Source organism: Dermacentor silvarum, chromosome 2 (genome assembly GCF_013339745.2).
Source record: "Dermacentor silvarum isolate Dsil-2018 chromosome 2, BIME_Dsil_1.4, whole genome shotgun sequence".
Taxonomy (NCBI): domain Eukaryota; kingdom Metazoa; phylum Arthropoda; class Arachnida; order Ixodida; family Ixodidae; genus Dermacentor; species Dermacentor silvarum.
Window position 1 is genome coordinate 9,439,803 of NC_051155.1, and position 18,662 is coordinate 9,458,464.

General features: G+C 47.1%; 2 protein-coding genes across 2 annotated transcripts in view; both read left to right on the forward strand.

Annotated features, from left to right (window-relative positions):
- LOC119439895 (very long-chain specific acyl-CoA dehydrogenase, mitochondrial) overlaps positions 1-18,662 on the forward strand; it is a 444,311-nt gene that overhangs the window by 280,634 nt on the left and 145,015 nt on the right. The window lies entirely within an intron of this gene.
- Positions 1-18,662, forward strand: part of LOC119441309 (brahma-associated protein of 60 kDa-like) — a 99,990-nt gene that overhangs the window by 27,392 nt on the left and 53,936 nt on the right. The window contains exons 4-6 of the mRNA XM_037705932.2: positions 3,446-3,633; positions 7,261-7,516; positions 15,701-15,997. Coding sequence (XP_037561860.1) covers positions 3,446-3,633; positions 7,261-7,516; positions 15,701-15,997 — 741 coding nt within the window. The remainder of the gene's footprint in view (positions 1-3,445; positions 3,634-7,260; positions 7,517-15,700; positions 15,998-18,662) is intronic.

Consider the following 18,662-nt stretch of genomic DNA (forward strand, 5'->3'; position numbering starts at 1 on the left):
CCGCTAACCACCAGCGAAAGTCGGCATCTGTACTGCAATACAGTACACAGTGGGGTCTTTAAGGTAAAAAAGTTGTCGCAGTTTCACCTGAAAAGCGAAGCATCAATTGCGATAGCAAATTTGTAGAGAGCTATACGGAGTAATGATATTAGCTTTATAAGCTGTATAAACTTGGACATGCAGCAGCACCGGCAACACGCAGAACTGTTGTCGACGCCATCGGCGTTTTGCCCGCGTTCGCTCAAAATGCGTGCGGCGTTGGTGACTGTTGCCGGAGCCTCTGATATAAATAGGCACTTGGTGCCGCAGCTAAACATCGCCACCCTTCCCTCCCCCACGGCCTCTCGCGCGTCGGAAGAAGGTGCGTTTGCTCTACATAAAATGTCACAGTTTCGCCCTAAGGGCGAAGCAATGAATGCGATAGCAACACAGCAATGTCATACGAAGTAAGGTGAGCGGCTTTGGTAGCAACAACACGCAGAACTGTTGTCGACGCCATCGGCGTTTTGCCCGCGTTAGCTCAAAATGCGTGCGGCGTTGGTGACTGTTGCTGGAGCCTCTGATATAAATAGGCACTTGGTGCCGCAGCTAAACGTCGCCTCCCTTCCCTCCCCCTCCCCCACGGCCTCTCGCGCGTCTGAAGAAGGCGCGTTTGCTCTACATATATGGTGATTGTAAAGGAGAAAAGAGACGCCTACTTCTGCAGCCCTTGGCGCAGAACGCGCGTTTGTTCTCCGCCGTGCGTTCACTCCCCGTGAAAGACGCGCCTCTCGCGCCCTTTCACTCGCACATACAGCGTTCGGCGCGCGGCGACGATTTCATCTCCAAATGACGTCATACGGAACCTCACGGCGACGGCGACGCCGACGGCAGAAATCTGCTTTTGAGTGTCCATATAATTGCTATCGCAATAATAAATAAAATCTCGATCTCTATTCCAGTTGCGTGGATGAATGTGCTATCTGGGCCAGTGGAATCATTAGCTTATGCTTATCGAGAAGGTGAAATGAATAACTTAAAATACTTTACTTGCCACCTTTATTTAAAGAAAATGGTAGTGTTCTGAATGCTGTGATGAAGACAAGAGAAAACAGGTCGCACGACTTGCGATGAGGTACAATCTTTGATCAAGAAAGTTGCCTTAAATAACAGCTCCAGCGTATTTGTTTATGCTCGACGCAGTTTAATTAAAGCCTGCTTCAAAGAAGCAGCACGTACTATACAGACGTGGTTCTCGCTAAATATCTTCGTTATATCTTATGAAAACAAGTACAATGTACGTGTTTTCTGCATCTACTAATCAAGCTACCTTCCATCTCGACTCACCTTCGCAAGCTTTCTCTCGCACTTACATAACACGGCGTGCAGCCGCAATGTTATCGCGCTTGGACTTTATATACAGAACATCGCTCGCGGCGACGATGGAAATTCGCCTGGAGTGTCCACACAATTGCTATCGCAAAAAAGCGAAAGTGCCGGAAAGTATAGTGAAAACGAACAATCAATAGGAGTAATTCCATATAGGAACATTCTGGCAAGTGAAGCAGAAGTTAATATTTTGCCCTGAAAGAGCAGTTCAAGTGTGTATGGGTGTTCTGTGGCAGTTCTTGTTGCACGACGTAAGTCGCATCATGGCATGCGATACAATGGTCAGTTTGTCAAACGTATGATGATGAACATGCGAAACACATACACGAGCATCATCGAAGAGGAGTCATATATAGGGTGTTTATTTTAGACAATCCAGGCTATATAAGGCTATATAAGAGCAGCGTACATGGCATTGTTTTGCAGATTAGTTCCGAGGCGAAGCGCAAATACATTGCAGCTAATAACGTGAGGTTCGAATCAGAAGACGAATTTAACAAAAATTTATGAATTAATTTTTTTAATCAGCTGTTGAACTAGCAAATATGAAGTCACTCACATTTTAATGCATTCATTTTTTTTATCTTGAAAGTCGCATTTAATTTGAGATATTTATCATTGAATTTCAACGGTAAATTCAGGCAATCTGCTGGAGCGCAGAAAAGGCGACTGCGTGCTGTCATCAGACCGAAACGCCGTGACGACAAGCCGAGAAAGTAGCAAACCGAACGTCTTGGCTGTAGTTGCAGCAGCTACTGATGCTTCACATATACGCTTTTCCTGGCAAGCATGTGCGGCTGTGTGTTGGGTTAGGATTTGCCGCGGTATGCTGTCATTCGAACTTCGTCGCACACTTCTTGAATATCTCGAATTAGGTGCTATTCTTTAGGTCTTTAAAAGATGGGTATGGATGAAAATGTCACTGCCTCCTAATTTTCCATTTAGACAACAGTCCCCAAAGCACGAATAAAAAATGCAATCAATAAATTTGTGCTAATTAGTCTTTAGAAGCTCATATTATTAGCGGCAATGTCCGCCTCGCCTATGAACTCGTCTGCGAAAATACCACGTTTGCTTCGTTCATTACTTTTCAAAAGTAAAAATCAGTATTTTCTAAAAAAATACATCCTATATATAGTCAGTTTCACAGGTCAATATAAATTAAGCATTCTTATTCTCTATTAGTAAAAAGTCGCCAAATAAGTATACTTTGAAAATCCTACATTCCAATGAGCTGGACTGTCTTATAAAACGAAGTAGTGCTTCCTTTTCCTGAATTGAACCACCGGAGGTTCGACACTCGAAACAGAGCTAGCTGGTACGTAAGCTCAAACGCAGGCAGCAAGCAGTAAATAAGCCTTATTGTAGTAAAAAAAAAACCTAAATTAGAAGTCGCCTTCCTACATGAAAAATTTACTGCTCCTACGACTTTATAAATACAAAAAGCACAGCAGCCCCCTTGTGAAAACACGGCGGTCTATGAAGAGCGGGCGGCGCCGCGGCACCCACTCGCACTGCAGCGCTCCTAGCGGTAGCCGCCGACATTCATTGTAAACGGTGCCACCCGGGAGGCCGCGGTCGGCACACTAGCCAGTATATTCTAGGCACTATAGTACATACCAAGTGTGTCTTTACAAACTTTGTTCAATCTTGATTTTAACAATTCGTATCTTTTTTATGACATACATCTCATTAATAAAACTTTTATGCGTGAAAAGTGCATTCATTTTGCTTTCTGTTTATGTATTACATGAAATATTGAGTGCCGTAGTTCCTTAAAAAACATACAACTGCCGTAACATCCAAAAACACCTATTTTCTCCATGGTAGGGAAAAAGTGCTTTTCCGTAATGCCTCTTAACAATATATCCCTTTACCACATGACTGGCTTCCCACACTTGAGATACACTTTCTCCCAATTTGACGCGCATTGAAACAGCATCTCCTGTGAGGCATCCCAGCATGCATACAACAGCATTGCAGTACCACTTTTCCTTCTTGGCAATAGTAAGAAATTCGATGCTTGTATCGGCAAGGTGAGAGAAAAGTTTGAGCGACCGTCCGCCTGTGGTTGCAGGGTGGCTACGGGGCCCCAGGACCTGCACCGCCCCCGATGCACTCGCGCGGCATGCCTCCGCCCCCAGGCTCTCCATACACGCCCCCCCGGCTACCCTCCGGAGGCCCCGCCCCGCTCGAAGGCCCACCCCGCAAGCGCCCGCCCCCCGCTGGCAGTGACGCTCCAGCCCGGTCGGCTGCATCCAAAGGGTGAGGTCTTCTTCTGACATTGCACGCTTTGTGAGCAAGCCGCGACAAACTGCTTTGAAGTGGGGTATTGGTGGCTGGTTGGCCAATTATTGTTTGAATGTATTCTCCTTGAACAAAATATACAAGGAAGGAGTACTGAGATCGGTGGCTGCCCCTTTACACAGCAGTTTACAAACGCTTTTCATATAAAGGATTGCTTTTACACATGTGATTTCACAGGGGAAAGGGAGCATTTTGGAAAATACACATAATTCTCAGAAACTGATCTCACATTGCTTTTTTGGACAACTGTGACACACCTGCAGATTTGTTGGCAAGATTATTGAGCAAAGCTGGAATAGTGAAAGGGATTGATTGTTTTGCATAGTTGTTTTGAGGAGTAGGTATGTGCCAAATATTGGGGCAAGCCATAGTGTATACAGCAATATTTTCTCTTAATTCTGAAATCTTGCTGTAAGAATAGTTGTTCTTTCTTGTGGCCGAGCAGTATGATAGACATAGATATAGATGAACATTAAGTACTTGCTAGGCCCAGAGTGCACCTCAAAAGTGATAGAGGGTCACCAGGGCAGAACTTGGGGGCCACTAGTGCAAGGCCTGCTTGCCTTATCCAAAGAGCGGTGACATGTCACAATGATTACCTTGTGGTAACCTGATGCGTAAGTTTAAGCAGGGATGCTTTCACTGTAAATAGCAAGTTCAGCTCATAGCCAACTATATTTTCGCTATTCAAATACCCATATTGACTCAATTTTAATGTGCACCCATTTTTCAAGAAAATTGGTTTGGAAAGTGCCTGCACGTTAAGACCAAGTGCAAAACTGAAATTGTGTTTGTGGCACCACCATACACCACCATATTGTCATCACAAGGTGGTGACAGTTTTCGTGCAGCGCTCTTCAGTCATACGAGTTTTAAAACTTCCTGTAGGCCACATGTTTCAAAGCTAGACAAACAGCGTTGGGGTCAGCTCACGGTCACATCATCTATGAATGGCAGAACTAACGAGAAAATTCCATGTTTTCCGCCCAACAGGAAAATAAGATCTTGGCACACATTGTAAGTGAAGAAATAAGCAGTATTTTGAATTTGTAACTTTTTTTTCTTTCACTCAGATTAGCTATTACCACTTTTTGTCGAAGTGGAGAAAAACATTTGAAATGAAAATGGGCTATTTCAGAAATACTTTGCTGCAAAAAGTACTTGAATGTGTTCAGCAGAAGCGGAGTTATTGGCAATCAAACACAGCCTCCGCTGTGCTCCCCCTTCCTTCTTCAATGCCTTGCACTGCGAAGGCTATGGCGGAGTGGGGCGGGGCCACAACGCTCCGCCTGCAAAACGTCACTTTGGCGCGCAGTTGAAATTTTCGAATTTGGTGTCTATGCCGCACTAAATGTAAGCCAAACACCGTTGTCCTCAGAGAGCCACAGTGCGCTTAGCCAGTGGACTCGTGGCGGCACCCCGTGGCGGCCGCGGCATAACCGCAGCGACGAATAGCAGCTGCGTATTGGAACGGGCTTTATTGCGCAGTGAAGCACACAGAAGAGTGTGAGGATCATGGCTCTGTTGATGAGAGAAAGGTGACTTTGCGCTTGCGAGCTCCACGCATCGGGTACGACAGCAAAAGTTGGCTGAGATGTTCACAGCAGCGAACAATGTTATTTCACCGAGGGGTCGTTCAGAGCCCACTTGGCACATGCCCAATGTTGAGGAACGTAGGTGTGGTTACATGACAGAGCGTGCACTAGAAGAAATGGGAAGGTGTTAAGCCAGATAGGAAAGGGTGCTCTGGTTTGGTTTCGGCTTCTCATGCCTCTTATAATTTTTACGGCAGGTGACGTTACGATCGAATCATCGCCTTTGGCTCACGTTTGTCGAAAAATAGTCCACAGGAGTGAGAAATTTTGTTAGAAATAACCGTTCGAACTCGTGGGAGTCTTTCTCTATTCAAATACATAGGATTTTGCCGGGACCAACAGAGCAGTTCGAATCATCCGTCATTTCTAAATAAGAACTTTCTGTGGGCCTAGTTGGTGCATACTTGATTAACTTTTTAAAGCGCAAGAAAGAGACAAGGCACAAAGGAAGGTCAGACACAGGACAGGCGCTACTTTCAACTGTTTATTCCATAACGTCGTCGTGAAATATATAGAAAAAGGCGCATGCGCACAAATGTTATTGAAAACGAGAAAAAAAAATAAGGGAAAATTTAAAAAAAGATGATAAGGACATTGTGTAAGAAATGCCTAACTAATTTACATGTGCGTCGAGGTATCCAAACTCCTTTGCGTAGAGACTTAAAAGAGGTTCACTGATGCAAAAGTGGGAAGGGGCAATTGTTATTGTTCACAGTATGTATTCCTTAAGTATACATGCATGCATCCACCATCTCCTACGATCACCGATTCGCCTAACAAGTGTACTGGCAGGCCTTCAGAGCTTTTTCGGACGTGCCTTTGGCGATTTGTAACTTTGAGGGCAGTAAAAGGCACGCATTAAATTTTTCGGACTGCCCGATTTTTGAACGTTTTTGCAGCCCCTAGGGAGTCCGAGAAATTGAACGATGACTGTATTTCCTTATAACGAAGTTCGAGTGTGAATTCACTTTGTTATATCGAGGTTCTAAATAAACGTTCTATGGGCAAGTCATAAAAAGGAAATACTTTGTCATATAGAGAATTTCGTTATATTGAAGTTCGTCATCCAAAGGTTTAAGTGTAAATTTCCATTCTGTGAAGTTAAAGATTGCTGGTTTCAACTTTTTCTTATTGCCAAAATCAGAAGCATACTACAAATTTCTAGATAAAGAATCGGGATGCATTAGATTTCTACGTTGTTTAGGAACTCTAATGTTATTTCTGCGTTGGTTTTCAACTTTGAACCCATAAAAAAGTGAGTGCTTTATTGGGGGCATGTTAGAGGTGGGCAAACAGTGCCAAATGTGTTAGTGAGGTGCTTTAGCTTTTTCTTCCCCTTTTTTTATGTGTGTGTGTTTTGTTTAATTTTACCTGCTGGATAATTCGTTAAATTTTGCCGGTCCTGTGAGGGTCAAATTAATGGCAGTTGACTGTCGCATTTCCATTTTGCGACAGTGAGTTGTGCAAGTCGCATCTTTTTCTGGACATAAAAATCAGAGGCATGCTGCTTCTTACTTGTAACATTAGATGCAGAGACATGTTAGAATCAGGTGAGTGTGGTACATGCAAAATGCAGAAATGGCCTCATTTGACACGCTAATGAGGCCATGAAAGAATTGACATGAAATTTGTTGCGTGTGAGAGGGAAGCCTAATGTGACCAGATTTCGTGGAGGCCAAAGTGGGATGGAAGGGGGGGAGAAGTCAGAGATAATAGTTGAGATTCAACAGTTATTCCAAGTTTTGTATTCCAAGTTTTAATGCATGAAGGAGCCTAGCACATCACACACCATAGTACAGTACAATACAGAATAAACACATCAGAGGCATCAGAAGGGACACCTGATAAGCACTCTAATTAACAGGGCAAAAGAACATGCATGCAAATGCACATACACAGGAACAAAAGAGACAGCAGCTCTTACTATCTGTTAGGTTTGCAACTTGCGGCAGTGACCACGTGTAGTAATTTGTTGAGCAATGCGTTGCAGGGGCCTAGGAGGAGGGGCGGGGCCGACAGGAGGAGGGCCACCTCCCGCAGCCACCCCTCCAGTGGCCCCTGGGAGTGGGGCCCCTCCAGCCAAGAAGAAGAAAAAGCTGGCCGACAAGATCCTGCCTCCGCGGGTGCGGGACCTGGTGCCCGAGTCACAGGCCTACATGGACCTGCTGGCCTTTGAGCGCAAGCTGGACTTCACCATCATGCGCAAGCGCTTGGACATTCAGGAGGCCCTGAAGCGACCCATGAAGGTAGCCTTCTACCACCAGATTGTTCCTGTCTGTGCCTGCCTGTACCCATCATCGATAGCATGTCGTCGATGGTTTCAACTTGAAATTTTGCTGCCTCGGAGCACTTTTGGACAATTAGCACCGTCCAGCATATATAAGAGGACACGTTTTTCTATTTTCACTTTGGTGTTCATTTTTCTTTTCACCGTGTGGGGGGGGGATTTTTAAAGCGCCTTTTAGTCTGGTGTGACGAGCGCTCGTAGCTTCCGACATGGCGTCGACGTCGCGTGCAGCTGCCCTTCGGAAACAATGAATTTCGATGGATTCCGATGTCTGCGTCAGAATTGTTTGATGGTGGTAGCAGCACAGACTCGGAAGATGATTTTGATTCATCGGTCCCCGCAGGGGCATCTGCGCGAGCAGGTGTTTGGTGTGTTGCGACACCACAGCCCTGAGCACATGAGGGTTGGCCCCTCCCGCGTTTAACCGTACGTGGCTTAGCCGTGTCCGGGGAAAAGAGGGTCCTGGGGGCTGAGCCGATGCCGAGTGTTTGGACCTTTAAGGCCCCCCAGCGAAGGCAACACACCTCTTTGGCCTCTGCTTCACGTAGACGGCACCCCCAGACTGACCCACTCGGGGGAAACCGGTAGTTGTTTTCCTATCTCTCTCTACCCTCATCTTCGTCTTTCTCTTCCACTTTTAATCTTTTTTGACCTCTCATCTTTTCCATTCAGCAAGGGTTGACCTGGTGTGGCTGTCCTACCATATTGGGTTATAGTAACGGCATGCTGCTGGCGCATTGCAGACTTGTTTACATGTTCTGCCATGTCCCCTTGTTGGGGGCAGACGCCGTTGCCGAACAAATCACTTTTTCCATGAAATCCTCGAACCCTTTTTCAATCGATCGTGCCTCGAAAAGGGTACGCACCGACGCAACCTCCCTATTCTGGTCCAAAAACAAAGAAACTTTCCCGAAATTCCACATTCTTCACTGTGAGCAATCATCTACAAAAGCTAGAGCAATTTCATCATTTCTTGTGGCCAAGTGCCTAAAAGAGACCATTGGAACTGGTTATAAGGTAACAAGGATGGCAAGTGGGGATTTGCTCCTCGAACTCAAAGACAAGGAACAATACAACAGACTCGCACACCTCGTAGCCTTTGGTAACATCCCTGTTTCTGTGAGCGCACATCGAACTATGAACACAGTCACAGGCGTAGTATCAGACGAAGACTTAATGACATTGAACGAAGAACTCCTGGATGGATGAAGGGGTGAAGGTGTAATCCATGTGCAGCACATCACAATCAGACGGAATGACAACAAAATATTTTCCCAACGAAGCATTTAATACTTACTTTCAACTACTTTACCCGAGATTCTTGAAACTAGCTATGTAAAACTTCATGTTCGACCTTACATTCCGAACCTGCGACGTTGCTTCAAATGTCAGAGATTTGGTCACGCACTCCAGAGCTGCCGAGGGCAGCTTATTTGTGCAAAGTGCGGCACAACCGGTCACTCTGCTGACGACTGCAATAATGATGTAGTTACATTGTGCGAACTGCGACGGCAGTCACCCTGCATACTCCAGAGCTTGTCCAGCCTGGAAGAAAGAAAAGGAAATAATTACTGTAAAAGTTAAGGACATTCCGTGAAACATTCTGTGAAGCACGACAATGGATCTCCTTGTTATTCTCACTGAAAAAATCTTTCACCGAAGTGGTGCAACGGTGGGTGGCACCACAACGGCCTCTGGTGGCAGCCCGGACCACGCCTAGCGTGCCGAGGCAAACGCCACCCGCCCCTACGGTGGGTGCAGCCAACGCTGCCCTGCCATCTCTCGAAGTGTCCACACCAGTGGCCTCTACAAGCTCCGGCAGCAGCCAGGGCACCGCAGAGGCCACAGGGGTCCTGTTGACCTCCGGCCCGGTAGGGGCGAAAACTTTGTCGCTCGAGATGAAGTCTACACGACACACACATCGCTCTCTGGATCGGGTGTCCAGTGCCTCGCAAGAGGCTATGGACACCAGTCCAAGCCAAACGGCGCAGGTAGCGTCGAATGAGCGCGAGTTTCTCTTGACCGCTCAAAAAAAAAAAACGCCAATTACAGGGCCTAACAAAGGCCCTGTAAAGTAAGTCACTCTCCAGCCTTTTGAGACACACAGCACAATTTCTTTTGTCTTTTCAACATGGACAACATCATACAGTGGAATATTAGAGGACTATTAAGAAACCTAGATAACGTCCAAGAAGTTCTCTAAGTTTAATCCTAATGTGCTGTGTGTGCAAGAAACACATCTGTGATGGTGGTTCGTGGGCCCAGGGGCTCAACACACAGTGAGGAAGGCGAGGTAAACTAACATTGTCTTTATAGGTTGTATAACTGGGCACGTATGACAAAAGACACATACAACACTAGAAAATGCAGAACACTGAACAACATCTAGTGCAGGCTTCGCGGTGGTTTCGAATCGTCCGTGTGTATGCGTAATAGTTCGCTTGTAAGTGTCCGCTCTCACCCGACAGGCGACTAATGGACGCGCAGTACCATGGCGAGGTCTCCACGGTATGCCGCGGCCACGTTGACGGCACCAAGGAAGGGGACGATGCTCACCGCTTTGGGCTCGTGGTACGGGACTGGCCCGCTGGCAACGACCTCCACTGGCTCCGAACAGGGTCGAAGCGCTGCTGGCGGGCATGTGCGCTGCAGCGCTGTTAGATTGTGGCAGCGGGCTTCAGATGGGACCTCATGAATGGCCAACAGGGCGGACCGTCAGCCACCGAAGTTGTTCACCGGTCCCGCTGGAAGTCGAACGGTTGCAGAGCGGACCAGTAGCCGCTCGTACGTTGCCCGGCCGGTAGGCGCTCCATGAACAGGCAGGCACCAAGGTGGACCGGTAGCCGGCTCGGCCCCTGCTGGAACACTCGACCGAATCGTCGTCTGCCCGACCTCATTCTTCAGCCCGTTCCAATCCAACCGCCAGCGCGCGCTCTCCTCGCGTGCGCCGCCGCAGCCCACCGTCATCTCTACTTTGTCGTCTTCAGACTCTGTCGTGTTGAGGTCACTCATGCTGATATCACTTGTCACTTTACCACTTGTCACAACATCTAACTTCCAAGCACACCAACTTCCTCCGACAATACATGACTTTCCGAAAAGACCGCGAGGATGCTGTTGCATCATCTGGCGGTGTAGCCATCATTGCTGATAGAAGTGTAGCGTGCCAGCATTTGAAGCACAAATGTCCCTTGAGGCAGTGGTCGTTCCAGCCGTACCTTTAAATAAACTCATTACCATCTGCTCCTTATATATACCACCACATTATCAGCTTCACAGACGCAACTTAGAATCTATAATAGGTGAGCTCCCAGAGCCATATCTGATTCTTGGTGATTTTAATGCACACTGTAGTTTGTGGGGCGATTCACGCTGTGATGCGCGAGGTCGCGTTATTGAACAGCTGCTTTTTTCCTCTGGAGCATGTCTCTTGAATACGAAGGAGCCCACATATTTTAACCTGGCTAACAAGTCATACTCTGCCATAGATCTTAGCATTTTATTGCCGACGCTTTTACCCTATCTTAAATGGAATGTGCTTAATGACCTGTACGGGAGGGACCACTTCCCAATAATCCTGAGTACGCTGAAACAAGATCAACTTCCCCCGCAGGTCCCTCAGTGGAAGGTTGACTCAGCCTATTCGGAACAGTACCGAACTCTTACTCACATGACGTGGACTGAGATGTCCGGTCTAACCATAGATGATGCTATTACATATGATGCTTTTATACTTCATGCCGCCTGTAAATGTATTACTCAAGCGAGCGGCATGGGTTCTAAGCGGCGGGTTCCCTGGTGGAACGATGCATGTAGACGCACGGAGGAACCAGAACAAAGCGTGGGCGCTGCTTCGTGATTCTCCAACAGCAGAAAACCTGGAAAACTTTAAGCATGTCAAATTCCAGGTAGTCCTCCGCTACCCTCTCAGCCCAACCCAGGAAGTCGGGCCTGGAGCTGGGCAAGGCAGCCCCCCACTGCTCCTCACTAGTAAAATTATTAAGGGGAGGGGGTAATGGGTGTTCAAGGCAACCCCCCATAATGTGGTTGAGATTGGCCTTGGCTGCTGAGCAGAAGCGGTAGAGGGGTGAATGGATGTGAAGAAAGTGAGGGGAGGGAAAGGTGCGAGTCTGTAGTTGCCACCCCAGGATCTTGCGTTTGCATGGAGAATTATGTGCCAATGAAGGAGATGTCAGACGATCGAGTGTATAATGTGCACAGATGTCGTGGAATGTGAGAAGGTGATCTCGCACGGAAAACGGCCCCTCAAAGGCAACCATTTGCGACTCACCTAATGTCTGCGGCCAGTCAACAGGTAATCCTTGGGCCCTGGCTTGAGCCACCTCGTTGCCGGCGAGACCCGCGTGTGCTGGGGTCCACGTCAGGCCTATGTCTTGTGTGGGAAGGTGAGTGAGGGTTAGGTAAAAGGCTTGCTTGGCAACCCTGCCCTCTCTGAAATTGCCGATGGCTGTTTTTTAGTCGCTGGCAACAACGGAGGAATTCGCAATAGCTATGGCCGCTTCCTCCTTCTCCTCCGGAGCAAAATCATGCACAGAGGCGGCCATAGCTAACTGTCCCTGCGAATTGATTATACTGAGAGGGCATATTTCGAACCAGTGCTATATTCAGCGGCTTCAACATAGAGCCTGTCGGTTGAATTGCACAAACTCTGATCTTGTGCATAAACCCTTTGAAAGCTCCTATCTGCTTTGCAAACAAATGTTCAAATGCAGAACTTAATTTATATCCAGATCTGCAATGCCATCTATGCCAAGAACGGCTGTTCCGCCAGGCATAACGTAGAGTAGAACCGAAGCGCAGCGGCCGTGGATTGAGACCGAAGCAATGAAGCAACCTTGTATAGTAACTGTCGACTTGGAGTAGTTACACAGATGTAGACATCAAAGCAGTACTTTCTACAGCAGTACTTTCTACAAAGCAGTACTTTCTACAGCCTATGGCTGTAGAAAAGTACTGCTTCTAACGTTCTTCAGACACTATTGAATCTGGTGATCTCGTGATGATCAAAAAAGATGAATATTTCCCTTCAGTTTCCAACGATGCATAAATTCCTTTCTTATGGCAAACACTTATAGCATGTTCGTCTCATTGTCTATTTCCTCAACACGTTCAATTTCTTTTTTAGACTTGCATATAGACTTGCACACCGACTCCAAATGGCTAACTTTTTTACATTGGCGACATCTTTGTGTCTTAGCCTTACACTGAGGGCTATTTGTAAGGCATTCTGTTGAGTTGCAGCGGTAACATTCTTGTTATTTAAGGTCTCTGCTGCTCTGCTTCTTATGGTTTAGTGCTTCCCTCTTTGATGTGAAGTACTTGTATCTTCTAAGCGATAAACTTGTGCTTCCATTCACGAGAGTTCTTTACCTTTGCTACACGCCTGATCATGTACAATGCAATGGCAGGTACACAAGAAGGCTCAGTAACATGGAAAGTTGGGTGGGTTGGTGATCAATCATCATACCGTGTTGGTGAACCAGCATTCTTGTGTCTCTCCGCCTTGTCCTGGTTAGTACACTGCTTCACCACGTGGTATGATGACACGAGAAAGCATTAAAGACTCAGCAGAAGGCGTTCACGTAAGTCATCGCTGGTAATTTTTTCCACAAGGCGGATCTCATATCATGTCGTTAGCCAAATCACCGAAATCGCGTGATCCTACAAGACTTCATAGCGGGGTGATGTAATCGTCGGCAGTCTCACCTGGTGCTTGTGCTCGATGGCGGAAACGATGACGTGCCGCAGTGATATTTACTGTTCTCTTGTTGTCCATCCAACGCCGCAATGGTGCTGTCGTACTCATCAGAGCTGGGAGATGTCTTGCCTGCACTGCTTGTTGTCGGTATGGGTGACTAGTTTGCTGTTGTCAGAGTCTTAAAAAATGTCGTCCTTCGAGGTCCAAGCAGTTAGAGAATGATTGCCTTCTGACGTCTGGCAGGTAGCTCGGAGGGGCCCAATGCCACCATTGTAGTTCAGGAACGTCTGGCTCTACTGCTTCCATGGAATGGTCGGGTGTCCAGGCAAAGGCACGAATGGTGGCGGCCCATTGAAGCCCCAAAATGATCATTGTAGCAGATGGTACGCAGCAGCCATAAATATTGATGAGCAGCAAGCCAGTAGCATGCGGGCTGTTGAATCCTTGTTGCCAAAATATGTTGTAGCATCCTAATTAATTAAGACGATAATCTAGCTTGGCTTGGATTTTCTTTTATTCTATTTTGCTTCTTCTTTCTTCATACAGTGCTCGCTCAGTATGTGCCACATAATGGCACTGTAGGTGACAGCAACACTGTATACAGCTGACTTAAGTTAATTGGATCCTGACTGGACCGACGAAAAAGATAGAATTTTCTGGCGAGTCGAATGAAACAAGATGCAGACAAAATGCCAAAACTGATTTATTTGGCAGTATTTGCCTGATTCTAACACTCCCCTGAATCAAGCACGCGCCCACTTTCTATGTGTCTAAAGCAGTAAAATAGTGTACAAATGACATTAAATCTAAACAAAGGAGAAATCTAATGCGCACTCAATAATTTAGAATGGCAGCTGTTTTTTTTTTAAAAGTCAGCTTCTCCACAATGCAGCTGTGTTATGCCGTAAAGTGTACAAACCCCGCGAAAGCGGTTTTGGTTTCATGTCCGATTGCGCCGCGCAGGTGATTTTCGACCCAATTTTCTTGCAAAACAAAAAGGGTGCGTTAGAATCGGTTAAATACTGTAATCAGACATTGTGAGCTGTCATTGTTGCTTGGAAACCTACCTAGGGCAGGCCGAAAATGGCGTTTTCGATGAAAGATGACGTGTGTTTAACACATTTTTTACTGTTCCCTAAGTTCCGCTGAGACAGACGCTGCCACTAAAGGGGGTTGTTATTCGGGTCACCATAGGAGCAAGGTGCATGTGTGCTGAGTGGTCAGGCTCGAATTATCCGGTGCATCCCACTTTTAGGATAAAAATAATGAACGTTTGGGCCCATATATATGCATGGGCGCCAACTAGGACCTTTGGTCCGGATCGAATGAACCAAAAAAATGTAATTATCTGGAGTCCAATTAATGGGAGTCTACTGCCCTGAAGTTTTCTTGCGAAATGGGAAAAAGCTTTTGCAGTTGATAAATCTGCATACTTGTCAGGCAGTTCATGATGTGCAGAAAGCCTTGGTGCTGTGGGGTCTCACACGGGCTCTTGGGACAAAGCAGCGACAACACAGTAGTGCAAACAATCAAAAGGGCATTTATTGCACCTTTCATACACTAATACACACTAGCCGAATTACAACCAATAGAACATTCACACGGGCGCGCGACAAATCAAGGAAGTCCGACTCACCGCGACCCGATAGCGAGCGAATATGTTCGTCCCATGCTATGACACCATCGCCTAGTCGTTCACGTGTACAGTCACGCGAACGGTGGAGCGCTCGAACGATCCGTGTTCGTCCATACCGGTGTCCTGCTCTTAGCCTCGCACGACGGTCGCGCGAAGCGGGCCGGCGCACGCGCGAAGCGTCCGTGCGTGTTGGTCGCCGATCCCAAGCCAAAGAGAGAGCGCCTCCGACCTTTTTCTCCCAAGTGACCTCGCCGTTCGGTGGCGTTAGCATCGCGACACCAGCGCCATATCTCGCAACGCGCCGCAACCACCGCCGGGCTTAGCCACGCAGAGAATCCGGACTACAGGAGACATGCGGGGAAAACAACATCAGGGGACGCGTGAGAGTCGCACATCCCCACAGTGCACATGTGCTCAGGGTGGCATCCAGCCTGAAAGTGACATGAGCATGAAAAACGCAATGAAAGAAGCAGTGGAGTGCCAGGAAAAAATTTTGTGACAACACGAATGCTCTAGTTGATGAGATTTTCACTAACAGATGAGCAACTGTGGAAACAGCTGAAGGGAAGACCAATATGCTCATGACGGGGGATCCAGATGTGCTCCCAACAATATTGTCTGCGGTAAAAGTGATGTGTGATATACCTGAGATTTTGTCACCGATATTTCTGGTACCTGCTGTGTCATATCAGTGGCTTTGGTAACCTGCCACCAATGGGTGTTGTCTTTGGCCTGCCTACATATTCGGTGGACTGTGTGCTGAGCTTGTGATCTGTGTGTGTGTGCAGCAAAAGCGCAAGCTGCGTATCTTCATCTCGAACACATTCTACCCGGGCAAGCTGTGTGGCGTGGATGTGGACGGGGTGGACGAAGGAGGCACGGTGCCCTCGTGGGAACTGCGGGTCGAGGGTCGCCTGCTGGAGGAGCAGCCCAAGGGCGAGTCGGCAGCCAGGGGGGCCAAGCGCAAGTTCTCTTCCTTCTTCAAGAGCCTGGTCATTGAGCTGGACAAGGAGCTGTATGGGCCGGACAACCACCTCGTGGAGTGGCACCGCACACCCACCACTACCGAGACAGATGGGTTCCAGGTAAGGTTGTCTCTCTCATTTCCAGGGGAAACTGTCATGCATGTCGTGTACAGTTTTCTCGCTGTAGATTGGTACGTTTGCATTGTAGCAGGATCAGAGACTGCAGCGAATCTATAATTCTAATTTTAGCTTTACCGGTAGAAAAAGTATGACCCTATCAAAGTGTGCTTTTCTTGGGGTCTTCATAGGTCTCTGGAGAACCCTGCTGTTAGAAGCACGAATGTACAGTCGTTGATCAATGATTCAGACTAGACGACAACTGTCAAAACAACGGTTCGAAATACCGGATTCGGCCAAAAATAAGTTACCTTATTCCACAAATAGCCAAAAAAGTTATGCTTTATTCTCTGATCGTCACCTTCGGAGACACCTTCGATTTCACTTGACTATAACGCAAGATGGATCAGCATTCTTGGCACAGGGCCAAGCATGTTATCTTATCGCCGTGCAGAAACGCAGCTGCCCGTCAACGCGCCCAGTGCTAACCACGTGAAATAGAGTGAAAATGAAAGTACTAGGGTTGTTCAGTACAGACTGAGAATGATTCTCTGAAACATTTATTTCTGAACATTACTCATCAAAACTTTTGTCGCCTTCAATGCATTCTTCAGTGAGCGCAGTGCACTTGTCCCAGCGTTTCTACCATTTCTGGAAAACATGGGTGAAACCATTTTTTGCCATCTGCTTGAAAACGGCCTCCAAAGCCTTGACTGCATTCTGGGCTGTATCAAAATGACGTCCCTCTCTTCCGCCGTGGGGTACAAAAAGAGGTCGCAGGGGGCCAGGTCTGGACTGTAGGGTTGGTGAAGGATTGTTGAGATGTTTTTCCGAGAGAGAAATTGGGTCACAGTGTTCGCAATGTGTGAGCCCTCGCTTTATCGTGAAATTTCCCACAAGTTCGGGCCTTTTTCGTGAGATGTGTCCTCTCATGAGTGTCTCCAAAGCACTTCTGTAGTACGCGGCGTTCGCCGTCTGGCCCGTAGGAACTGAATGGGTGTAGACCATTCCCTTGTGGTCGAAAAATAGGATCACCATTGCCTTGTTTGCCAGTCTTTGTGCTTTAGCCTTCATTGGTCGAGGCTGCCTCTTTTCAGCCCACTGAGTGCCTTGACACTTCACCTCCGGGCCACGGCAGTATATACCCAGGTCTCGTCTGCAGTAATAATGGTCTTCCACCAGTCTTCTTCTTCTAGGCACCGCTTCCACTTGAGACAAATGTCTGCACGGTTTTGTTTGGGGTGAGCAAGTGAGGGATCCACTTCGCACAGACTTTGGACACATGAAGACGTTCTTTCAAAATTTTGTGGGTGCTTCCTACTGAATACTCCAGGGATTGGGCAAGTTGCCTGACGGGAAGGCATCCATCGGTTCTAATCATTGTAGCCGCTGTGTTGACGGTTTCCTCAGAAAGGGTTGTAAGAGGTGCACCATCCCCTCCCTGCAATTCGGGGTTGTCCCTGCCCTCTTTGAAGTCCTTAAATCACCGAAAACACTTTGCACGAGACATAACATCGTCACCAAATGCACGAGTTAAATCTGCATACCTTTCTGTGGCCGTTTGTTCAGCTACACACGAAACTTGATCACGTAGCGTTGTTCACGCAAAGTTGCCATTGGTCACACAACCAGCACACTTGGAGGTTGGAGGCTATGACATGCTAGCTCATGTTTGGATTCACATTGCTGCCGCTGCATTAGAGCGAGAGTGATGTGTCATCTGGTGGAAATTAATGATGTCACGTTTATGAATTATGCCAAGAGATGATGCAACAAGCGTACAGTGAAGAGCACCAGACCCAGTCTTTATTGAACAACCCTCGTATCTTTCATAAGTGATTGTTCATGAATACAACCCAAGTGTGTCAAAGCATGTTGCTGCGCGCACATCTGCTTGGCCTTGACCTAGACATTCCGTGGCTGTGATTTTCTAGCAGTGCCTCGGTCAGAGCGATGCTCTGCACATGTTAGCTACGGTATCGGTCAGGCATGAGCAGTGGATGATAAGAGTGGCATAGAATCGAGTGGAAGGTGTCGTTACAAAATCGCGGCCCTTATCTCGACCATCGACCTGTCGCTACAGAACAACGAAAGTGCAGTCGACGCATGTTGAAAATTATCATCAGCGACTACTTGATCGACTAGGCTTTGCTAGTTTCGGTTTCGTGGACTGCCGGTGGCATAGTCAATAACCATGCTGGCGCGTCTCAAAATGAAAATATCGCTATTTCTGCTTGACTCGTTGGCCATATTAGCACACGATCATGCAGTCGGAGTCTGAATTATCGCTTGACATGCTGTAAGATGTCCGAAATTTCGGCTGTTGTCAATTCTATGGGGCTAGTGGCAGTGCCACCGAGCTGTCTGAATGGTCAAGCATGTCCAAAAATTATCGGTGTCTGAATGATCGGTTGTTCACTGCATTGGATCTGTGCCAAAAATGATACTGACTAGACAAGTGTAGCGTTGTGTGCATTGATTTTAAGTATAGTGAACCCCTGTTAACTTAAGGCTTTAAAAACAGAAAAAAATTTTAGGATTAGCGGAGTTCCAAGATAAATTGAAATCACAAAAATAGAAGCCTGCTGACTGCGCATAGACTGCATGGAACCGGTACAAAATGCCGCCAGTAATATTCTCGGTGACTTTCGCATGCATCAGCATCGGA